The sequence below is a fragment of the Kazachstania africana genome, chromosome 1 (genome assembly GCF_000304475.1).
Source record: "Kazachstania africana CBS 2517 chromosome 1, complete genome".
NCBI classification, from domain to species: domain Eukaryota; kingdom Fungi; phylum Ascomycota; class Saccharomycetes; order Saccharomycetales; family Saccharomycetaceae; genus Kazachstania; species Kazachstania africana.
Window position 1 is genome coordinate 355,936 of NC_018940.1, and position 22,360 is coordinate 378,295.

Genomic DNA, 22,360 nt, shown 5'->3' on the forward strand with positions numbered 1-22,360 from the left:
GTTGAACATGCGTACGACTATTTCTTCTCGACTACAGAAAATTATCTGAACTATTCACAAATTATAATTTAATTCTTGCCAACACATTGGAGGGGGGGTATAGAGTATCAAACATAAAAACCAATTTCTTGGTGGAATATATATACATATTTAGTGTATATTGCATAACTTGGCCAATGTTATTGCTAAGAATGCAAATGCTATTTTTTTTGTATCTTCACTTGGAGAACGAAATGAAAAGCCTAGTCCAATTAATAATGCATACTTTGCCATAATATTAACTTCAAAATATTTAAGCAATATGGTAACCAAAATAGCGGAACAAATAGAATAAAGATGAGATCTGCTATGCTTTGCAACACTTTGGAGTAGATGACTCCCTCTTAACTTCCTATGAGGCTTAGTTTCTTTAGATAATGCTAGCGCCATGCTATTACTTGCCGTCACCACAGTATGTTCTTCTCCAAGATTATCATGTCCAAAAACAGTGTCAAAAAAATGACTGTCACCATCTATAAAATCAGCTTTATTTACCGGAGAAATTTTTTCTTCAATATGGTTTTGTTCTTCCATTTCCTGTAATATGCTGGTAACTTTTTTTTCTATTATCGTGGCTGTTGGACGGGAAGAAGGCTCAGTATTCAATAATGATTGAATTATACCAAATATTCTGGAATCAACTGGCCTCAAATTCATTTCATTGTGTTTTCTGATCATTGTATTTTTATTAATTCTGAAATTCTTGACGTCATACTTCAATTCTGTCAGGTCCACTTCTGAGCTAAAGGGTAAATTACCAAATGTTATGAAATAACACAACATACCTAATGAGTACATATCAGATGCGAATGTGTATTCATTATAATGGAGATTTTTAGAGTTCCAATTTTCTAAATTATCTGTAATGATTACCTCAGGAGCAGTGAATTCCAGTGTTCCGGTGCATCCAGTAGCTGACCTCGTTTCACCAGCTATTTGACTCTCGCCCAAATCACCAATAACTATGGTCGGGAATGATTTTTCATTTTGGTCAAATTCTCCCTGCATTCCATCATTTTTAGCTTGCCCATTGCTCTCTGATGCAGTGTATTTTGTAAGCAACAGACAGTTGGATGGCTTCAAATCCCTATGAATGATACCAATGTCATGTAATTCATGTAAGCCTCTGGCAATATCCCTAATTATCAGCAAGATCTGTTTTGTGCTCAAACCTAATTGGGTATGACCTATTTGTTTTTGTTTCCTAAGTTGTCTGAATCTTTTCTTCCTGTCTTCAGTAGATACTTTTTCAGGGAACTTATTAAACACATCAATTAAGATACAATCCTCCAAATTACCACCTTCACAATACTGCTGCAGAATGAAAAGGCATGGTATTTTATCCGAATTCATGTCATTTCTATTGGTTACACCATAAGAAGTATCCATTTCTAACCAAACGTGATTGTACGTTATGAGGTTTGCACTTTTATGTGTCAGTGAACTCAGAGCTTTTACTTCTCTTATACATTTATCAAACCATTGCATATCGTTACCAATAGAAATTTTTTTCATTGCAAAAATGCCTAAATTAGTATTTCCAATTTTGTGAACTACTTTGAACACAGAACCTCTTGCTCCATGACCCAAAATTGATAAAATTTCGAAAAATCTATGGAAATAGCCTGGTATAAAAAGATCCTCAGGTATCGACTCTGGAATAGAAGCACTTCTTGAAACATTGTCGGACAAAACCCTTTCTTGTTCTTGCCTGTGTGAGGACTCTAACAGCTTAAAGTATTTTTTTGAGAGATTAATATCTGAAGATCTATAATGCGGTGCCAGAAATGCGCTATCAGAGTTTGTATTAAAAGCACCTTCATCAACTATTGTACCACATTGCGGACAGACATATGAGGATATTTCATTGTTAGAATTTGACGGAGACTGCTGATTGGAATGATTGTGAGAATTTCTGCCATTATTAACGTTCATAATTCTTGGTGAAGCGACCCTCCTGTAGAAAGTTAGGCTCCCCACGGATGGATTTACAACAACAAGGGAACCGGATGCCGGATCATTCAATATCACAGAGTCGTTGTTATATGGAACTAAGCTCATATTTCTTCTTAACCTTGAAAACTATTTTTGTATGTTTGATGATTGGTAATCAAAATCTTTGCTGATAAAAAATGTTATGGCACTCTTGATACTATACAGGAAGGCTTATCCTCATCTAATAAGTGAAATGGCCACAGTTTTATTGAATTTACGCCTGTAGTTAAGTATACAATAGTTAACCCCTGTGTAGGCTTCGGATACAATATTAGGGCTTGATCTATTAAATTAGGGTATTTTCGATCACTTTTTCCCCCCGATGTCAAATAGCCTGGAAATGTTGATTTAATAATAATAATACGTTTCGCGATCGTTTCCCATCTCCATGTCTCTCTAAAAAGCTCCTAACAGATAAGGAGCTTTTTCTTCGATTTAGATAACGTTTCCACAATGTTTCCGTCTCCCATTTAGTTTTTAAATCTGGATTTTATAAAACAGATCGTGTTTCAGGAACTCAAAATAGACTATCTTTGAGCTACAACGTTTCCGTAACGTTTCTACTTCCCATTTTTTCCTTTTTTGGCGTTTGACCTTCACCAAACACGGATTTTGTCCTGCAAAAATTTTCAAAACTGTTTCGCGGAGGTTCTTTCCTCCCTCCCTCCTCCTCCTCCGTGTTTGCTGCTTCCTATATTTTCCCAATTTTGTGATCGGAGAAAACGGACACCAAAATTTTCTTCGACGAAGCTACAAAATGTTCTCTCTACGGTATGAGGGGTTGACTAACAAAAATTGGTCAAAAACGGGCTATGCACGCACAACAATGACCATGATGATAATTTGGTGGCAATAATGCTGGTATGCCAAGAAAAAAACGTCCTCAGTTTCCTTTCTCAGGGTCTAAAGAGGTGTGATGGAAATATAATGCGTGTTAGAAACAAAATAGAAATGTACTGGAAACACACGGCGCGGAAACGGTATTAGTTACTGAGTACGGGCGTATATTTCCCCATTTGACAGTGTTTCACCCCATTAGTAAATGCACGGATAGATCTCAACCATGCAGACAGATCCAGGCTGAAATTTCAAAATTAGAGAGACTATATAAAGTACAAAGTATTTCAGAAAAAAAATTAATCAGATTATGGTTAAAAAATTGGTATCTTAAGCATCTATATAACAGCTCAAAATAAAGTGCCCTGAAAAGTCTGTTATCGCGCAGTAGCGTGGATATAATACCAGCAGAGATAACTCTGCTTTCTACATTTCGAAAAGAATACTCCACTTCGCTCTATTGTTCGCTCGACTATATAAATTTTTGTCAAGGAAGAACATTACATTTATAGTCAGTTGTGAACAGCAGTAGGAAATAGATCCAAAGAGCTCACAAAGACTTAATTGATCAAAATCTGTAGCCCATAATTGTATTTTTGGGAAGCTTGAAAAAAATCAATACAAAATATGAGGCGTTGCGCAAAATTGCAATTATAATTCAAACTAGGCTGCTGTTGTATCACACCTACAAATGCTTTTCCATGAGAGGAATGAAGGACAAAACACTTTCAAAGTTACTGCGTGCCTCCAGGGAGGCAGGCTACAAACTTCAGATATTTTGTACGGTAAAAGAATTGGTTCTAATGAGTCACTAGTATGAAGTGCTGACCTCCGACCTCTCTGCAGGAATTGTATCAAACTAAAAAGATGACAAAATAGCAACACAGCTTTTTTGGTTGGAAGAAGACCTAATGACCCACTTTAAATTGCCTTAAAAATAGAAAAGTTATGCCCACAATGAATCCACTATAACACGACGATTTCCCTGCAAAATGTTGTATATGTAAGAAAACAAACCATTAAAAATTAATATACTAAGAAGTGGTACAATATATTGTATGATGAAGGTAATAACCCTGCTTTCGCTATTCTCGTAATATCGAATGGTCAAATTAAAATCGAAAGCCATTATAAATGAGCAGGAGGAAATTAAATCCATCAAAAACTTTTATAAATGGTGGCCCTTCATATCCATCAATATTGTTGCCGGAGGTACTTTTATTTTGATGCACTTGAATAAATTAACAAGCCATTCTGATTCCATGACAGCCTCACTGCAGCAATATATTCCGCATGAGTAGATGAGAGATTGATTGCACTCTTTTGCTTCTTGGAAGACCATGTCACTGTACCACTAGCTATTCGAGTGACGTTTCTCGCTGTAGAATATGGCATGTCAGTAACCGAACCATGGGAGGCGTCTGAATATATATCCAACCGTTATAGGACGGCCCCTATCATACATTAGCCCGTGATAGTGGGTGGTATAAAGGTATTGCACCACCCTGTGAGCACCTTTCATGTGAACCTCCTGCAGATTTTTCAAGAACCTAGAAGGAGTAGATACCGCATGAGCAACATCAGGACGACCAGAATTAGCAATGAAGAGTAATTGACCGATAAGACTTTGATATGGAGTAACTTTGGACAAAGGAGCAGAGTTAGAATCGAAGTAGTTAGTAGAAGGTGAAAGTGGGGAGTTAACTGATTTGTGAGTTACCATATCACTAATAGAAGCAGAGGGAAGTAATATAATCAGCCATATCCAGAGATATATGAGAATCCGTTTGTGTGATAGTCATGCCCAAAAATTTATTGACTGAACCGAGACCCTTCATGGAATAGATACGCTTCAGAGCGTTTTTGCATTTCTCAATACTAGCAATAGTGGGACCAGAAATCAGGAGATCATCGACACAGATGAAAACCATGCCAACGGATGTGTCTCTGAAGTACAGACCATGTTCACCCTCATGACGTGTGAATCCTAGCTGAATGAGAGACAGATCTATATGCTTATTCCGTAGTAGCGGCGATTGCTTCAACCCGTACATCCCCCTCTAGTCTCCACACCCAATCAGGATGATTGGTGTCAATAAATCCAGGAGGCTGACGAACGTACACAGGTTCATCCAATTTAGAATTTAGGAAAGCTGTGTCAACATCCATCTGGTGAATCAAATAACTCATAGTAGCAGAAAGCGCCAGAAATACCCGAACTGACGCATAATGAATAACCGGCGAAAATGTTTCTGTATAGTCAATACTCGCACGTTGTCGGTGACCTTGAGCAACTAGCCTAGCTTTGGCAGTATTGTTACTCTTAAGGGTGAATACCCAACGAGTACCTAAAGGACGAGCGTCACCTGGAGCAGGAACAAGTTTAAAAGTAGATTGCTTTTGAAAAGCATTTAGTTCTTTTTCACACGCAGCCCGCCAGATGTTAGCATCGAGGCGAGCCATGGCTTGTTTAATGGTATTGGGAGCAGCAGATAGTAGGCCTTGAGAAGAAAAGGCCGTTGCAACAGCACTTAATGCTAAGTGCTGAGCCGAAACATTTATAAAAGAAGAGTCAGATGCAGAAGGGGATGGAGGATTCGATGATAGTTGGTTGAAAAGAGGAGATATAATAGTTCTGACTGAACCACCATGATTATCAGCAGAAATAAAAGAGCCAGGAGTAATACCAGTAGTATTAAAGTCAGGAATTGAAAGATCGCCAATTGGAAAGCCACTTGGAGACCAATTAGGATGAGAGCGTATAGCCGCTGAATGAAGTTCTTCAAGAGAAGTAGGTTCGGAAGCAGTAGATTGAGTAACAGCACGAATGACCTGATCGTCAGGTGTTGTGACTTGGGTGACAATAGGAATTGATGGCAGATCGTTCTCCAGCATAACCCCCCGCTTCTTGGTGGGTTGAGAAGTAGGAAGTAAAGCATCCGTAGGTGTGATATCCGTTGGAGGAGGATTGCTTCTCTTGGGGTGGCGACGTAACTGTTCTACCATGTTAGTAGCTGAATGGAGAGCGTCAGTAAGACGTTTATTTTCGTCAGTGACAGCAGTAATTTGATCTTGAGCCTGTGAGATAGTGGTCTCATGGGTTTTTGTAATATTATTGATCTCGGCAAGTAATTCCTCTGCTGTAGCATGGGAAGTGGTACTTAACTCTTCTGAATCTGAAATCATCTCAGGTTCATCTGCCAGATCTGAGATTACACTAGACTCACGTTCTGTAGGCTCATCGCATTTGTCACTGCTGTCAGTTATGGGTTCGATGGCTTTTCTTGGAACCCCCAACACAGCACCAGTTGATGGATACACTGGAATCCCCCCTATCACGGAAGTAGCAAAGTCATGGGATTCAACCGTGGCTTTGGAATTTTCTAATGGGAAAACCATTTCATCAAATTTCACCTGGGTAGACACATATATTTTCTTCGACGGAGGATAAAAGATACGATAGCCTTTATGGTCAGAATCATAACCAACGTGAATACCAGCAATGGCTGTAGGAGCAAATTTCCCATCTCTATTGGAAGCAGGTAAAGTAGTATAAGCAGCGCATCCAAATATACGTAAATGATTGATATTTAGAGCAGATGAAGGAATGTTTCGCCAAACACATAGAGGCACCATGTTATTTTTGGACGCAACAGGTGTTCTGTTAATCAAATAAACTGCGGTGGGACACGGCCTCAGGCCATAAAGAAGGAGGGACCCGACCCCCAATTAATAAACAGCGAGTTTTTTCTTCAATGGAGCGATGAGCACGCTCAACAGCACCATTTTGGAAGCTAGAGTAAGGGACCGTTAATTGATGAATTATACCCTTACTTTTGAAGAATTCATGCAAAGCTGAATTAATAAATTCACCACCGTTATCTGTACGAACAGCACCAACACGATAACTGCCTCTTGATGAGAAGTAATTTTCAGTAGCAGTAATCCATTCAATAAACTTTTGAGCAGCTTCTCCCTTGCTCTTTAAATGGACTACCGAATAGTAGCGGGAGTAGGCACTCACCTCTGACAAGTTTTTCTTGACCACCCGTGATGCCTGCTCCCGTTATTATTCGGTAATCCATGTCAAGGCCAAGGGAGAAGCAGCTGAAAAATTTATTGAATGAAATTACCACACTGAAGATAAGGCAATTTTGTGTTTTCCAGCATAAGTTTTCTCTAGCGTAGTGTAAGCAATAAAGCCTCTTTTTTATCAAGAGCAGTGTATTTTTGTCTACATTGAAGTAATTTACCGCGGATAAACCACTTTTCATTAATTTTCTTTTACCTTTCAGTAACTCTGTTAAACAAATGCTGATGAAAGCAGCGAAACTCTTTTGGGAGGTATACCTAGCAGTGGCGTGAAGCGGTAAGACCTCTTAGTTCACAGAATCAAAAGGTAGTAGGTTTTACAGTTATGAAAGGAGGATTTAACAAAAACTTATTACAAGGTGGCCCTAGCTTATGTCACATGAAAAAGAATAGCCCGGCTTAAAACACATTACGGCGGCAAAAAATCTGCTTTGATATTCTAAAAGTGTCTATCGATGCATTGTATACATAGTAATAATTATATATATGTGTAAGTGATGTAAAAATAATGAATACAAGTATGGAAAAAGTTGTGCAAAATATGTTAAGTGAGTTGACCGTTTTTACAGGTTTTTGAAATCGGCATTTGCCTGTACGGCTTCTTCATTATTTTTTTCAACAGTAGTGTGGGCTTCTTCTTCAACGTCCTCTTTATTAAGAGTGTCCTCCGCATATGTCTCTTCCTCAGTTATCTCTGCTTCTTCTTCCAATTTTTTCATCCGCGCTAGCTTGACTAGTGGAGACAAAGTTTCGGTTTTTTCAGAAAATTCTACTATAAACCTGTCATTTAGTAGTTCTGTAGCTGATGCTCTTTCATGAGGATCAACCTTGAGACACCAATCAAGGAAGGCTTTTAGACACTCACTGAGTGAATCGGGATCCTTCAATTCTGGTGTACCATTAGTAGCAATCAAATACAGGGCTCTTAATGGTGTTTCATTTAGGTAAGGGGGCTCTCCCTCTATCATCTCTATAATCATAATACCAAGTGACCAAATGTCAACCTTTGGCCCATATTCTTTTCTAGAAACAACTTCAGGAGCCATCCAATATGGCGTACCAACCATTGTTGTTCTTTTCAGGTTTATTTCATTGATTTGGGCACAAAAGCCGAAATCTGTCAATTTGATATCACCGCTTAATGATAGAAGTACGTTATCAGACTTAATATCCCTATGGATCACACCCTTTGAATGTAAAAATCTCAAACCGTTTAAAGTCTCTCGGGTGACAGTACTAATCTGTTGTTCTGTCAGAATGCAATGTGTGACAACATCAGTTAGAGAACCACCCTTCATGTATTCCATAATGACCCAAAGGTTACCATTTAAGAAATAGGAGTCTATAAAGTTGACAATATTTTCATGCCTGCTGGCCTTCATGACAAGGATTTCATTTACAATAAGTTCTTTCTTAGGCTGTTTTTCAAAATTCATTTTTTTAATAGCAACAGACGCCTCTGTGTTGACGTCGGTTGCTGTGTAAACACCACCTGATGCGCCTTGGCCGATTTTAATCAAGTTGACATACTTTTGTGTAGGATCACCTCCCGAACAAATTTCAGCTAGCTTATTAAGTACTTCCTTTTTACGTCTTTCTTTCTCTATTTGTTTTTTAGAGTCTCTCCTTGCTATAGCTTTCGAAGCCTTTGCCGAGTCACCTTTTGGAATGGGTGGTAGTTCTTTTTTCGAAGGTTCAATATGCTCCAATACATTTTCCTGCAATTTCTTCGGAGTGTCAATATTTGACGATTCACTATATGGAATAGTTTTACTTACAGAAGGTGATGCTATAGGTGATTGCTTGGTTGCATCGATTGTTCTGCCAGAAGGGGGTTTAGGAGCAGGTCTAGTTGGAATGAACTTTTCATTTGATTGTGAATAATTCGTGGCGCTATTTGAAGTTAAGTTCACCGAACCTATTGAAATAATATTTGACTGTGGTGTGGACAACAAAGGAGAGTTATTTAAGGTACTTGAGGGAGTAAACGTATTATTGTGCTGATTGATCTTTGGAGTACTCACGGATAATAAATCAGAATTTGTTTTCAACATTCTTGCAGATGAACGATTTGAGGAAGATGAATTAGATGAAGGAAAGCTCATGTTACTATTATTAAATGTCTTGATTATTTTAGCTTCGCCGTTGCTTTCAGTAACGTCTTGATAAAACTTGACGATATCAACCATAGTTCCCATATTTTGTTGTTGTTCCTTTTTAGTGATACCATTTGATGTAAGCAGTCTTTCCCACTCAGCAGGTAAGCCGATATACTCACCTGTTTTAGAATCTATACCAACATGATGCACGTGCTTGGCGTTATAAGGAGTAGATATTTTGATGGAAAAGACGTTACTGCTCGGTGTACCATTTAAAGATGAAGATGAAGATGAAGATCTCTTATTATATTCAGTTGAATTTCTTTTGATATTGCTGACAAAGGAGGAAAAGACTCCCTTCATTATTCTTGAACCTGCACCACCACTAGATTTATTTAAATGACCAGAACTATCATTGCTGTGGCTGCTCATGGTGCTAGTGTTGCTATCTCTATTACTAAAAGTTGCACTGTTCTTATTACCTTTTTTCTTAGTAGAATGTATGCTAAAGGATCTAAATGGAGAAGAACCTGAAATGCCGAAGGTGGAAGATGATATGTTCGAGCTTTTCTTTTCATCAATGATTGCAGGAGATGGAGAAGGGGTCGTTTGAGGTAATTTTGGAGTGGCAGAACGTGACGTGCTACTTGAATTATTAAATGCTGTACCTATTGAATGTCTAATTTTTCTATCTTCTTTCACCACTGTTGATGGTGATGGTTTGTTATCATTTGGCAAAATTGGCGTTCTGTTTCCATCATTGTGGTTATTACTACTGTTACCAGATGATAAATTACTTATAATTGACGACGAAGAGACTCTTTTAAATTGAATAGGGTCATCGAGAGTATTGTTTTTACTATCTATTGTTGTATCGATATCATGATCTTTTGTTCTGTTTGATATATGTACAAATTGATTTGTGTTTTTAGGATCCATGGACTTATAACTATTTTCTTCTTCCTCTTCTTGTTCTTCATCATCATGCAACGCATTGACATTTAAAGTAGCTGGTGTCCTTGGTAAATAGAAATTTTCGTCGGTATTAGAATCTGTTTCTTGAGCGTTGGATTCATCCACAACTTGTTCCGTTAAATTAGTAGCGTCCGTTGCAAATGTCATTTTCTTTTATTGCTAGTATAACCGTTTATCTCACCTTATTCGTAAAAGAAATTGTTGTTCCAGCTATCGTTGTACGTTCTTTCTTAAAAGGATGAAAGGATCTAATTAATTACAGCAGTGTTGAAATATGGGCAAGATAATTCGATGTGGTACAATGGAGGAGGTTTTCACAATAAAGCTACTGTTTATTATCAATGTTTCTAATGAAATTAATTTCAACTGTAGGAAATTTCTTTGTTTCCTGATTTGTCCGAGGCAAATATGTCAGTAGATGAGTGAGAATATTGCTCGTATATTTCTTGGCGGGAAACAAAGACAAGAAGACAAACATTACAGACACTATAAAATACTACTATTACTACTATTACTATTGATACTGGTCTTATTACAAAGAACGGCGAGCGAACATATGCTCTCAACTTCAAAGTGTCACCCTCCATTTACGAATTCCAATTTGTCAAACAAAAATTCTTCACAACTTTTTTTCTCGAAGAAAAAAAAATCGCAGTGAAAATGTATCACTTTCTACGTAGCATCGAAAATTTTTCATCGAAAGGCAAAAGAAAAAAATTTCTGCATGAAAAATTTTGGTGAGCGATGAGCTTTCTCGAGAAAAACAGAGACTTCTTCTTGATTTATTGCTAGTGGGTATTGTAGAGTGAAAGACGTTTAGTAGTGTACCAACAGACAGATAACACGCCATGCCTAGATCAAAACGTTCAAAGTTAGTGACTTTAGCTCAAACCGATAAGAAAGGTAGAGAAAATAAAGAGAGGATATTCGACGAAATAAGGGAAGCACTAGACACTTACAGATACGTATGGATCTTACATCTAGACGACGTTAGAACACCGGTATTACAAGAGATTAGAACCGCTTGGACCGGTTCAAAATTAATCATGGGTAAGCAAAAGGTCCTACAAAAGGCTATAGGTGATAACGTTACCAATGAATATAAAGATAATTTACATAAATTATCAAAATTTTTCACTGGTGTCACTGGTCTTTTATTCACAAATGAAGATGTTGAAACCGTCAAGGACTATTTCAGAGCATACTCAAGATCTGATTATTCAAGACCAAATTCTATTGCTCCATTAACTTTTGTAATTCCAAGTGGTATTGTCTATTCTCGTGGTGGTCAAATTCCAATCGAAGAAGATATTCCAATGGTCCATTCTTTAGAACCAACTTTCAGAAACAAATTTAATATTCCAACAACAATCAAGAAAGGTAAAATCACTATCGATAGCCCATATACAGTTTGTGAAGAGGGTAAGAAGTTAGATGTTAGACAAGCTTTGATATTAAAACAATTTGGTATTGCCGCCTCCGAATTCAAAGTCAAAATCTCTGCATTCTATGATACTGAGTCAGCCGAAGTTGAGAAAGTTAACATCAATATGGAATAATCAGGCTAACTCATATATATATATACATATATCTACTGTATAATACTTAAAATTTAACATACGTATTTCCAATATTTTTCAATTTTGAGCAAACCCAAAGAAATTTGAGCTCCTTCATCGATTGGTATAAACTCTAACATATCTATCTCATACTTTCTTTTAATCTTGAAAATTGAATTGAAAATCAAATTGCTTAACCTAATTTGTTCAACATTCAAATCTTCAGCATTGTCTTCAGTGTTGTACTGTGCAATCAACGAATCAAGGCCATATAAAATCAGATTATCATACTGAAACTTATCCTTATCGGCCTCTAACTTCATCAGATACATAAATAAATATTGTAGCCTGTTTAAAAATAATATATGTACATTCTTCCTATTATTTTCTATCATTTTTAGGCTCATTGTAATCTGCCCGTCTTCTCCAATATTTCCTATATTCTTCCTGGCTTCCTCTCCCAATGTAAAAACTAAAGTTTTCTTGTCATTCTCTGCAGCTTTTCCTAGTAATAGTTTTTGCAGAACTTCATAGATAACGGCCATTAAATGTCACTGCTACTCAACTGGTACAGTAATATATTTTTTGTTAACTCATTCATCCCATAAAAAATAAACGCTTGGTAGATATAACAAGAAAAAAACCAATTTATGATACGAAATAAATCACGTAGGTTAAGCAAGGCCAGGAGCATGCAAAAATACATCAGACTTCATCGAAGTTCGTTGCTTCAATTAAGACAATGCTTTGTTCGGTCTCAATATACATCCACCAAAACTGAATCAAAATTAGGACAAGACTCGCACGAACAGTATGACCCTGAATCGAACTTACTCCGTCAAAAACAATTTAATCAAAACATAACTAAGCAACTAAGGTCCTTCATGCGATTATCTGGAGATAACTTTACAAAATTTGATGCTATATTGAAAAATCCCTTAACAGCCAAAGAAAAATTACTTGATGAAAAACTCTCAGAATTTTTAGAAGAATTTTCCAATACAACAGCGTATGAGCATGTACAATACTCTACATCATATTCGACTCCATTAACCAGCGATAGAACTGGAGCTGCTATAGATAAATTTCCATTTTTAGAAACGTCCTCGAGTGATAAATCCTACACACCTCAAGAGCTGTTCCTACGCCAGCTAAACCATTCTAAGCATATGGCAAGGCTGGGTGCTACATTAAGGAGTTTGTATTTCCCTCAAAGAGATATTTCAAATCCACTGTCGCTTGACAGGATAACTATAAAGAAGCTAATGGAATCTAATGTTCATCTTGGCCAATCTGTCTCGCTTTTAAGGCCATCGAATCAACAATACATTTATGGTGAATATAAAGGCATTCACATCATTGACTTAAATAAGACATTGACCCACTTGAAGAGGGCAAGCAGTGTAATCGAAAAAATTTCCGAAAAAGGAGGTATTATTCTTTACATTGGTACGAAACCTAATCAAAAAGTTGCCCTGGAAAGGGCCGCGAAACGCTCCAACGGCTATTATGTTGCATCAAGGTGGATTCCCGGTACTTTGACAAACTCAACAGAAATCTCCTCTGTTTGGGGAAGACATGAAGTTGATGCTGCTGACCTACCGACTGGAAGACAACTAAAGGCGGATGAAAAGAGCAAAATCGTTAAGCCAGATCTCCTAGTGATTTTAAATCCGAATGATAATAGGATTGCACTGTATGAAGCAATGAAGTCAAGAATACCAACAATAGGGATTATAGATACAGATTCTGAGTCTTCTCTCGTTACCTATCCAATACCTGGTAATGACGATTCCTTCCGTTCTGTCAACCTAATTTTGGGTGTCTTGTCAAGAGCTGCTGAGAGAGGATTAACTAGACGTTTGAGGCAAAACAATCGTGTAAATATAGAATCTACTACTTAATTTCACAGTTATATCACATTTTCTGTACATAAATAACATACCAATATTACTATTCTTAGTTACTGAGCTAATTTTTTTTTTTAGGTGTTCATCAAGAGGTGGGATACTCGATTCCTCAGACGTGCTGTCACTTCTCTCGTCAGCCTGAACACCCTTGAAAATAAACCTGTATAAAATTCTAAGAATCAAGACTAACCAATATAGATTTACTAGCTGTAGTGCCATAAGTAGAGTGAATGTTATAGTTTGAGAAATCCAACATTTATATTGAGACGTTCCAAAGTTCAAAATAAAATTACCTTCCGTACGAAATTCGGTTAGAACTGACCATAAGATCTTAATGTTAACATAGTGACGCAAATATATCCATGAGAAAATGAAGACAATGAAAGCTGTCGGGGTATGTTTTGAATCCAGATAATTTAACGTCTTTGAGAGCGCCAAGAAAAAATCAGAGATATCCATTGTTATATAAATTGGCAAACCCATCTTAGTGAAATGAAACGTATACGACAACCAAATTAACAGTAATGTGACAGCATGATGGAAGCAGAGTTCTTTGAAATCTTTTCTTGGTTTTTCTAATTGCAAAAGGAGAACACAAGCTTGCTGTGTCCAAAATGCTGCTTGACCTAAGTAAAATATTTTGAGTAGATGTGAAATGTTAAAATCGGGATATGTTTTATACATCGTAGTTGTTCTAAATAACCACAAGTCCGTACCATACATAATGTACAGACCAAAAGGTCCAGCAATACCGTAGTAAATAATATAGAAAGTCTGTTCCATAATTCTTTTCAGCTTGTGTTTTGACGTTATATGTAATTTTATAACTGCTGGACGAATGATGACATCCATTATAAACTCACGTAGAAAGGTGAAAAAGATCATATAGAAGGAAATAAAACACAGATCTTTTGCACCTTTACCGTACATATTCGTATCACCTACTTGATAAGAAATTGCAACAAACATATGCAATGGATTTGACTCACTTCTGTTGCCCCATAGGAGGTAAACTAAGTATGTGAAAGCAATAATTAATAAAGGCATGATCCAAAGATGACGAGAACTCACTTCCCAAAAAGAGACGAAAAATTTCTCAAGTAAGGCAAAGTTACTTTTGGAAGGGGTAGAGAGTATCCTGTGCCATTGTTTAGCGTCAAGTTTAGCTTGTTTTGATCCTGAAATACCAGTCAAACCAGGCACAGCATCGCCTAAATTGATTTTCCCCAGAGATGAAGAGCGTGGTCGTCTGACACCTGTCTTAAAAGAAGGAGGACATGGTTGTTCATGAAAAGTTGGAGCTTCAATATCAAAAGGCATTCGTCTCAAACTAGTGAAATTAGGTGGGTAGTAAATGGTTGATAATAGTGAGTTCCTTAGTTTGGAAAAGCGTTGACGAGTTGTGGAAAGGCTGGGTGTCTGAAGCGGTAGGGAAGACGGAGTTAGCACTTCACTTCTAAAGTCTGGTTCAATGCTTTTTATTTTTACGTTTTCTGTTAGAAATTGATTAAATTGGAAAAAAGTTAATAGAAGTCGATTGAATTTTTAATGTAGAATAGAACGTTAAAATCCTTCGAAACTTCAATGTTTCGTATTATCGGCTTTTAACTGAATGTAAGGGGAAAGTCGCGCGTGCATTTACCGAAGCATGAAGGAAACACAAATGCGAAATTTCTTCGGAGTCGAATGCAATTTTATTTATTACTCTCGATGACTTAGAGATGTATAAAATGCGTCTTCAAAGACTTGCATCTCTTAAGCAAAAGTTCGTGATAGTACCCTCTTAATGGAACATATTCATAGGTCAGCTTTAAGATCACCTAGTAGATTCTTTCATTTTCCGTTGTGAAAACTTGCAGCTAAATCGATTTTTGGACAATATACACTGGCAAAGAGGATATTTTCATTAATGTTCAAGAGTTGTAGCACACATTTTAAGCCTTTATTTCTATTCATATATCTACTACATGGGATCTCTACATATGGGCGGCGTCCCTAAATATAATCAATGCCTTACATAGACGTTTTGTACAATGACCCAATCTCATTGTGCATGACAAAAAGTGAAATTGGCAGGGAGCCACTTGATTTCTCATTCTTCGGCCCTACTACGACCATTCATTGTTGACATTATTAATCAAATTAACGTAAGAAACGTCCACTTTCTCTGAGATGTCATCTGTCACCAATCATCAATCGGTGACGTTTATCCTTTGAAAAAAAAAATGCAGCCGTTCCTGTTCCTAGCTGCCATGTTATTTTGCACGTGTCGAGTGGTTTTTTTTTTTGGACACTTCTCATAGTTTCCATCTTTAGGTCCGTTCAGTAAAGAAAATAAAAAAGAAAAATAAGATATATACCTGCAGAATAATCGTCATCCTCATTATTACCAGATCAAATAGTAACAGTTATTTACTATCTACTTGAACCCTTTCCTAAATATATGAGCAATTGGAGCTTAGTTTAATAAGAATGACATTGGGAAAATTCAAACTTTCAAACACCAATAGTGCCTCGTCATCAACTAACTTAAGTAGCTCTAATAACTCTATCAACTGTAAGGCTGCAAGAACTGTTGATACAGACGATATAGATGAAAACGATGAATCAGGTCAAAATATTATATTGAGTATCATTGCTCAGTTAAAGCCAGGCTGTGATCTATCAAGGGTGACTTTACCAACATTTATTTTAGAAAAAAAGTCAATGCTAGAAAGAATCACCAACCAATTACAATTTCCTAGTATCTTACTTGATGCACACTTAGAAGAAGATGAATTAACAAGATTTATCAAGGTTATCAAGTGGTATCTGGCTGGTTGGCATATTGCCCCAAAAGCAGTAAAAAAACCGCTTAATCCTGTACTTGGTGAGCATTTTACTGCCTATTGGGATCTTCCAAACAAGCAACAAGCCTTCTATATTGCCGAGCAAACGAGCCACCACCCTCCCAAATCTGCTTATTTTTATATGATTCCAGAGTCTCATATCAGAGTTGATGGTGTAGTCATTCCAAAATCAAGATTTTTAGGTAATTCAACAGCTGCTATGATGGCTGGTTTGACAGTTTTACAATTTCTCGATATTAAGGACTCAAAAGGAAACCCTGAAAAGTATACCTTGACCCAACCAAATATGTACGCAAGAGGCATCCTGTTCGGTAAAATGAGAATTGAATTAGGTGACCACATGGTAATTAAGGCACCAAATTATTACGTCGATATTGATTTCAAAACTAAGGGATTTATATCAGGAACTTACGACGTGATAGAAGGTATAATTAAGGACTACAATGGTAAGGAATATTATGAAATTTCAGGTAAATGGAATGATGTTATGTATTTTAGAGACCTCAGAATTAAAAATGCTAAGAAGGTAATTCTATTTGATACTCATAATGACGTCCGTTCTGTACCACAAGTTCGTCCACTAAAAGAACAGGGGGAATACGAATCAAGAAGATTATGGAAAAAAGTAACCGATGCTTTGGCAGCCCGTAATCATGAGGTTGCAACGGATGAGAAGCTTAAAATTGAGAATTACCAGAGAGAACTGGCGAAAAAAAGAGTAGGCGATGGCGTAGAATTTCATCCAAAACTTTTCAAAGACGGTAAGCCAGAAGATGACCTTGACTTCTATATCTATAAGCATATTCCTGATGGTGATGATTATGAAGAACAAATCAAAAGCATTTTGGAAATTGCTCCAATATTACCGGGCCAAAAATTCACTGAAAAGTTCTCAATTCCTGCATATAAGAAACATCATATTCAGGAAAAGCAGCTTTCTCAACTATCCAGTTAAGTATCGTTCGGGCCCTGTTTGGACTGGGTAGGGAGAAAGCTATTAAGTTTTGTATTAATGCACTCAAAAACATTTTTAATTTTCTGTATTTGTAAATACCTAAAGTTAAGATTTATCTCATCTTTAAAAGAACTTTCTATATTACTTTTTGAATAAATTTGAGCAAAATTTCGCACAGTTATAAGCTTGCATTTATGAGTCTCTTTAAAAATAGAATCGCCGGTGCCATGGCTTGACGAAATAAGCACACCTAACCGGATTTCTTTCTTACCATAAAGCAAACCAAATTTTAACCTCTATCGTATAGAAACGGAATTAATAGTGACATTAATGAAAAATTGTGAAGCCCTCTATGGCTTGCCAAGGGATATAGTTTTTCTACCTATCAAGGCTAGTTCGCTATGACAATAACTTTATAAGTTTGGTATACTTTCTTTTGCTAGAATTTTTTTCTTTTCAAAAGAGTATAAGGACCGTCGATCATTTCATAGCCTATCTTTAGAGTATACTCCATCTGTTATTTACTGCCTCTCAAGTAACTGAAAAGATGATGAAGAGCTCATTTTTTGCAACTATCACTCCGAAATTCAGTTTGGCTATTTCTTTAATGCGCAAAATCTGAAACTGTCTTGAGCTCACTACCTCGATTGAGAAGACTGCAAGCTTATCACATTACTTGAAGCAGCAAGGTGTAGGACTCAGAAATAAAGTATGGAAACCTTGAATAAACTAATAACTGCTTTGTCTCAGCTAATACCATAGGAGCACTACTTAAGTCAATCAATTAACTCATCTCACACATGACCTAATAAATTCTTTCACTTAAGTTATGCATCTGCTTGACGATAGATACTACTAAATGAATGCCAAACCACGAATATATAAGGCTGAAGCAGCAAAATAAAATCCCCAAGGGTACAACAATAAATGTTAATCTTTCCTAACCTACGGGTATCTATTTCAGGTCAAAAGAGTTTCCCACTAAAAACAATGCGTCAATTATTCTAATAAAGAAGGAAAGCGAGAAAGATTAAAGAAAATGGTTTTGATTTTTTTATCGCTTCGGCAAACGTACACAAAGTCTATTTTATTATTTGTAAATTTTATAAAAAAAATAATAGTTCAATCACGTGCTAAAATTATCTATTATTGAGTAAATGGATTCAATAAGATGTTTTGGGCACAGTTTTTTTTAGAATTGTTTTAAGGACAGTAGTCGGTTAAACGCCGGTTTGGGAAATTACAACATTTAGCATTATGTCAAAGGTTAAGTCGACCTGCCTTACCATTTTGCGAATATTTTACTATATAAGATGGCTGCAATATCATACATACTTCCCTTACGACATTAAAATGGCTTAGAAAATGTGTATTTCCTCTCGGGTTATCGATTGAATAATCAATAGTTCTGCAACCAGATTCTCTTCTATTTTGGTTTGGTTTATTTGTACCTATTTACCAGTACCGCTGTTTAAGTAGTTCGGGAAATAGTTTTGGATAAAATGGTCAATAATTGATCGCGCTTTATTTGCGAAAGGAAAATCATAAAAATCAGAAATAAAAGCTAGATTATATCGCATGCTATTTGCCGTAGGAGCATGTTGATTTCTCGAAGCTCTTCTTTCCTATTGTACTAATAATAGCCCTGGACACATTAAGGACTATCACTAGTTTGCTAAACGACTACATTATACATGGACAAGCGAAATTGCAGATCGCAAAATCCATCTAACAATAATGCGAAATCGGGAGATGTCCTAGTTCTGAACAGAAGCTCCCTCGAATATGTACTAAGATCGGGTTTGGCTGGAGGTATTTCTGGTTCCTGTGCAAAAACGTTAATTGCTCCACTTGATAGAATAAAAATTTTGTTTCAAACCTCTAATCCTCACTATACTAAATATTCAGGGTCTTTGGTGGGACTAATAGAGGCGGCAAGGCATATAGGGATAAATGATGGTATTAGAGGTTTTTATCAAGGGCATTCTATGACTCTTATCAGAATTTTTCCTTATGCATCAGTCAAATTCGTGGCCTACGAACAGATAAGAAGTATTCTAATTCCTTCAAATAATTACGAGACACATATAAGGCGATTGTTAAGCGGTTCGTTGGCAGGTCTTTGTAGTATATTTATGACATATCCACTTGATTTGATTCGTGTAAGGTTAGCATATATCACCGAGCATAAGAGGGTAAAATTAGCGCATATTGTTGGAACTATATATTCGGAACCTGCCTCTAGCACCCTCACATCAAAATCTTTTATTCCCCTGTGGTTTTCACATTGGTGCAACTTTTATCGTGGATTTGTACCTACCATTTTAGGTATGATACCGTATGCAGGTGTCTCCTTTTTTGCACATGATCTTTTGCATGATATATTGAAGCAGAGTTCTCTCGCTCCTTATACAGTACTTCCTCTTTCTCAAAAAGAGAGGGCCCTAATTATGAAGAAGAAACAAAGACAACCACTAAAGACGTGGGCAGAATTACTCGCTGGTGGCCTCTCTGGGATGGCAGCACAGACAGCATCATATCCCTTCGAGATCATCAGAAGAAGATTACAGGTTAGTACTCTATCACCACGCAACATGTATAAGCATCAATTCGAAGGCATTTCCAGTATCGCCAACATAATTTACTCCGAAAGGGGGTGGAGAGGTTTTTTTGTAGGTTTGAGCATCGGTTATATTAAGGTGACACCAATGGTCGCCTGTAGTTTTCTCGTCTATGAAAGAATGAAATGGTACCTAGGCATTTGACCCATTTCATACTAAATCATATATCCTCTGAAAAAAATATATATTCTTAATTTGGTATGCATAATTATTTCACTTCGTTTTCTTCTTCTGTCTTTCCGCCTAACGAAAGAGTAACTTTTGGTGAACTTTCCAAGAGGAATAATTCAGGAGGGATTTTCCGTTTGTCATACAGGATAGATGGTAATTTTTAAGATTGACTGAGAGATTATTGTTTAAGTAAAATATATAAAATATCTCAATAAATTAAAAGTTTTGTCGTACCCATCGGAAAAAATTTCTGGCGCTGCTCGTAATTTTTTATCTGTGTTTATTTGTCACTATTATTATCATAGAACTGTTAGGCCTTTTAACTTTTTTTATTTAGCTGAGCTTCAACTTTATAAAACTAACCATTAGATCAGGGCTTTATTAAATAAATAGCTTTGGCTTCTATTACCGAAAAAAAAAGATAAAAATACAGATAATTATTTCGAAGTTTTATGCCTACAAGAATATAAATATGCGATAGAAAATATGCCAGGAATACAGATTCATTGTACTAAAGATAAAATGCACTTTCGATAAAAAGTCTTACTTCCAAATATATGAGTTTACTTTAGGAAACTCATCCTGTATATGGCTCCAATTGACTTGATTAAACATTTTCAAACATTTTCTCACCATTTTTTAAAGCCAGTACGTTTCTTACATCCGTCGTATATCTTAGAGCCTCCAAAATTGGGAGTAAATTAAGCAAATCAGTATCCGTTGGATCACTGATCCAGCCTTCTACTTGGATAGCGTTGTCAACATTTAAAGCGTAGCTTACTGGACTGTTATCTATTATAATCACTTCATGAAGCCCTTCAACCGGCAGGAATGTCTTATTATCTTGTGCATGATTTGCGTTCACCAAAACACTCAAGTCTTTTATGTAACCGACACCATCTCTCAACAAACAGTTATGCCTATAGAGCCTCTTGGCAAAATTTCCCTGAAATGAGCCTTCCAACCAATCGATTACCGGATCAGCATACTCTTTCATTGAAGCAGTGAATATGACGATATTATACCATTTACTAACCTTACTCAAAAATAGATCACAAAAAGGTCTTTTGTGAACATAATATAAGGTGGAAATGCCGTTTATTGAAAACTTAACCTCTACAAGGTGACCCTGTGAGGAATTTACATGCGTTGTACCTCTTGAGACTGAATGAATAAGAGTTTCATCTAAATCTACTACGAGTGTCTTTTTTCTCTCATTACACAAAATGGATCTAGGTATTAATTTCTTTGGGAATAAGAATCGACCCATTTTCTTTGTCCCAAAAATGTTAGTATTCATAGCCTCATGGTCTTGTTTAATGGTAGATTTATATCGTTGAAAGACTGGTGGCTTGTCAGAACTTGCCCTTAGTAGAGAACCTTTGATAGTGTCTCGCTGTAGGAAAAATTCATCACTGGTGGAGAGATCTTCTTCTCCCACTTCAGATATAGAACGCAGGGGTGATAATTCAGAACTTTCTCCAAAGTTTCCCCGAAGTTCTGCTTTCTTTTTACGATCTCTTAACTTAATTCCTCGTTCCACCAAGGTAAGAGGTAATGTTAGGATGAACCACACATATATAAGTGGGTTTAGGAATAAATATCTTGGTACAAAAAGAATAATGTTCGCTAGCAAAGAAAAAAGGTTGAACTTTTCAAAAACTGATAAGATAGTGATTCTTTTTCGTGGTATTTGTTGCTTTATGTGTATGGCACCTTCTACATTCTGATTGTGTGCATCTTTGACACTCGAAAGCCCTTTTTCTGGAGAGGCATTTTCTCTTGTGATTGTCCCTTTCTGATCATTCGAGATAGAACTCCAATCCTTTTTGCCTACGATATTTTCAGGTACAATATTCGCTTTAACTTTGTTATTATCTCGCAGTTTGCTGAATGGTAGTTGCACATGATTTGTGATGTAAGATAAGGCGTTCATTCCTTCATTTATTCGTACGATGCAATAGCTATAATTATTGGAACAGATCTCTGGATTTTGTTAGCCGATCGCTCTTGTTGTATCAGGTTTTGTTCTATGTATATATATCAAACAGTTCGTTTGTTTTACCTTTTAAACGATAGCTGGAAGGGCCTTTTAATTGTTATGATTTTTGATTAACTTGTTGAGGACGTCGTTCTCCGCCATGTGAAAGAAGTTCATTCGCTAACAAAAAAAAAAAGATGTCTTACCAAACAGACGCTGCGTCATGGCAAATACGTACTGAGCAAAATTGAAGGAAAAACGTTGTGTAAAAGGAATT

General features: G+C 36.6%; 10 protein-coding genes across 10 annotated transcripts; 4 read left to right on the forward strand and 6 right to left on the reverse strand.

Moving 5' to 3' along the window:
* Positions 1-150: 150 nt before the first annotated feature.
* Positions 151-2,100, reverse strand: IKS1 (protein kinase IKS1; the record flags this gene model as incomplete). Its single annotated transcript, XM_003954698.1, has 1 exon — positions 151-2,100. One exon carries the CDS (start codon positions 2,098-2,100, stop codon positions 151-153), a length of 1,950 nt encoding a protein of 649 aa, XP_003954747.1.
* Positions 2,101-4,887: 2,787 nt separating this feature from the next.
* KAFR0A01750 (uncharacterized protein) lies at positions 4,888-6,507 on the reverse strand (the record flags this gene model as incomplete). The annotated part of the gene is made up of 1 exon (XM_003954699.1): positions 4,888-6,507. The coding sequence occupies one exon, from the start codon at positions 6,505-6,507 to the stop codon at positions 4,888-4,890; it is 1,620 nt and encodes a 539-aa protein (XP_003954748.1).
* A 1,019-nt stretch (positions 6,508-7,526) lies between these two features.
* STE20 (mitogen-activated protein kinase kinase kinase kinase STE20) lies at positions 7,527-10,184 on the reverse strand (the record flags this gene model as incomplete). Its single annotated transcript, XM_003954700.1, has 1 exon — positions 7,527-10,184. One exon carries the CDS (start codon positions 10,182-10,184, stop codon positions 7,527-7,529), a length of 2,658 nt encoding a protein of 885 aa, XP_003954749.1.
* Positions 10,185-10,885: 701 nt separating this feature from the next.
* Positions 10,886-11,596, forward strand: MRT4 (ribosome assembly factor MRT4; the record flags this gene model as incomplete). The annotated part of the gene is made up of 1 exon (XM_003954701.1): positions 10,886-11,596. One exon carries the CDS (start codon positions 10,886-10,888, stop codon positions 11,594-11,596), a length of 711 nt encoding a protein of 236 aa, XP_003954750.1.
* Positions 11,597-11,649: 53 nt separating this feature from the next.
* SHU1 (Shu1p) lies at positions 11,650-12,141 on the reverse strand (the record flags this gene model as incomplete). The annotated part of the gene is made up of 1 exon (XM_003954702.1): positions 11,650-12,141. The coding sequence occupies one exon, from the start codon at positions 12,139-12,141 to the stop codon at positions 11,650-11,652; it is 492 nt and encodes a 163-aa protein (XP_003954751.1).
* A 147-nt stretch (positions 12,142-12,288) lies between these two features.
* Positions 12,289-13,500, forward strand: MRP4 (mitochondrial 37S ribosomal protein uS2m; the record flags this gene model as incomplete). The annotated part of the gene is made up of 1 exon (XM_003954703.1): positions 12,289-13,500. One exon carries the CDS (start codon positions 12,289-12,291, stop codon positions 13,498-13,500), a length of 1,212 nt encoding a protein of 403 aa, XP_003954752.1.
* KAFR0A01800 (TLC domain-containing protein) lies at positions 13,447-14,826 on the reverse strand (the record flags this gene model as incomplete). The annotated part of the gene is made up of 1 exon (XM_003954704.1): positions 13,447-14,826. One exon carries the CDS (start codon positions 14,824-14,826, stop codon positions 13,447-13,449), a length of 1,380 nt encoding a protein of 459 aa, XP_003954753.1.
* A 1,152-nt stretch (positions 14,827-15,978) lies between these two features.
* On the forward strand, positions 15,979-17,310 carry OSH7 (oxysterol-binding protein related protein OSH7; the record flags this gene model as incomplete). Its single annotated transcript, XM_003954705.1, has 1 exon — positions 15,979-17,310. One exon carries the CDS (start codon positions 15,979-15,981, stop codon positions 17,308-17,310), a length of 1,332 nt encoding a protein of 443 aa, XP_003954754.1.
* A 1,694-nt stretch (positions 17,311-19,004) lies between these two features.
* LEU5 (coenzyme A transporter) lies at positions 19,005-20,075 on the forward strand (the record flags this gene model as incomplete). The annotated part of the gene is made up of 1 exon (XM_003954706.1): positions 19,005-20,075. The coding sequence occupies one exon, from the start codon at positions 19,005-19,007 to the stop codon at positions 20,073-20,075; it is 1,071 nt and encodes a 356-aa protein (XP_003954755.1).
* A 634-nt stretch (positions 20,076-20,709) lies between these two features.
* Positions 20,710-22,038, reverse strand: NEM1 (Nem1-Spo7 phosphatase catalytic subunit NEM1; the record flags this gene model as incomplete). The annotated part of the gene is made up of 1 exon (XM_003954707.1): positions 20,710-22,038. One exon carries the CDS (start codon positions 22,036-22,038, stop codon positions 20,710-20,712), a length of 1,329 nt encoding a protein of 442 aa, XP_003954756.1.
* Positions 22,039-22,360: the final 322 nt, after the last annotated feature.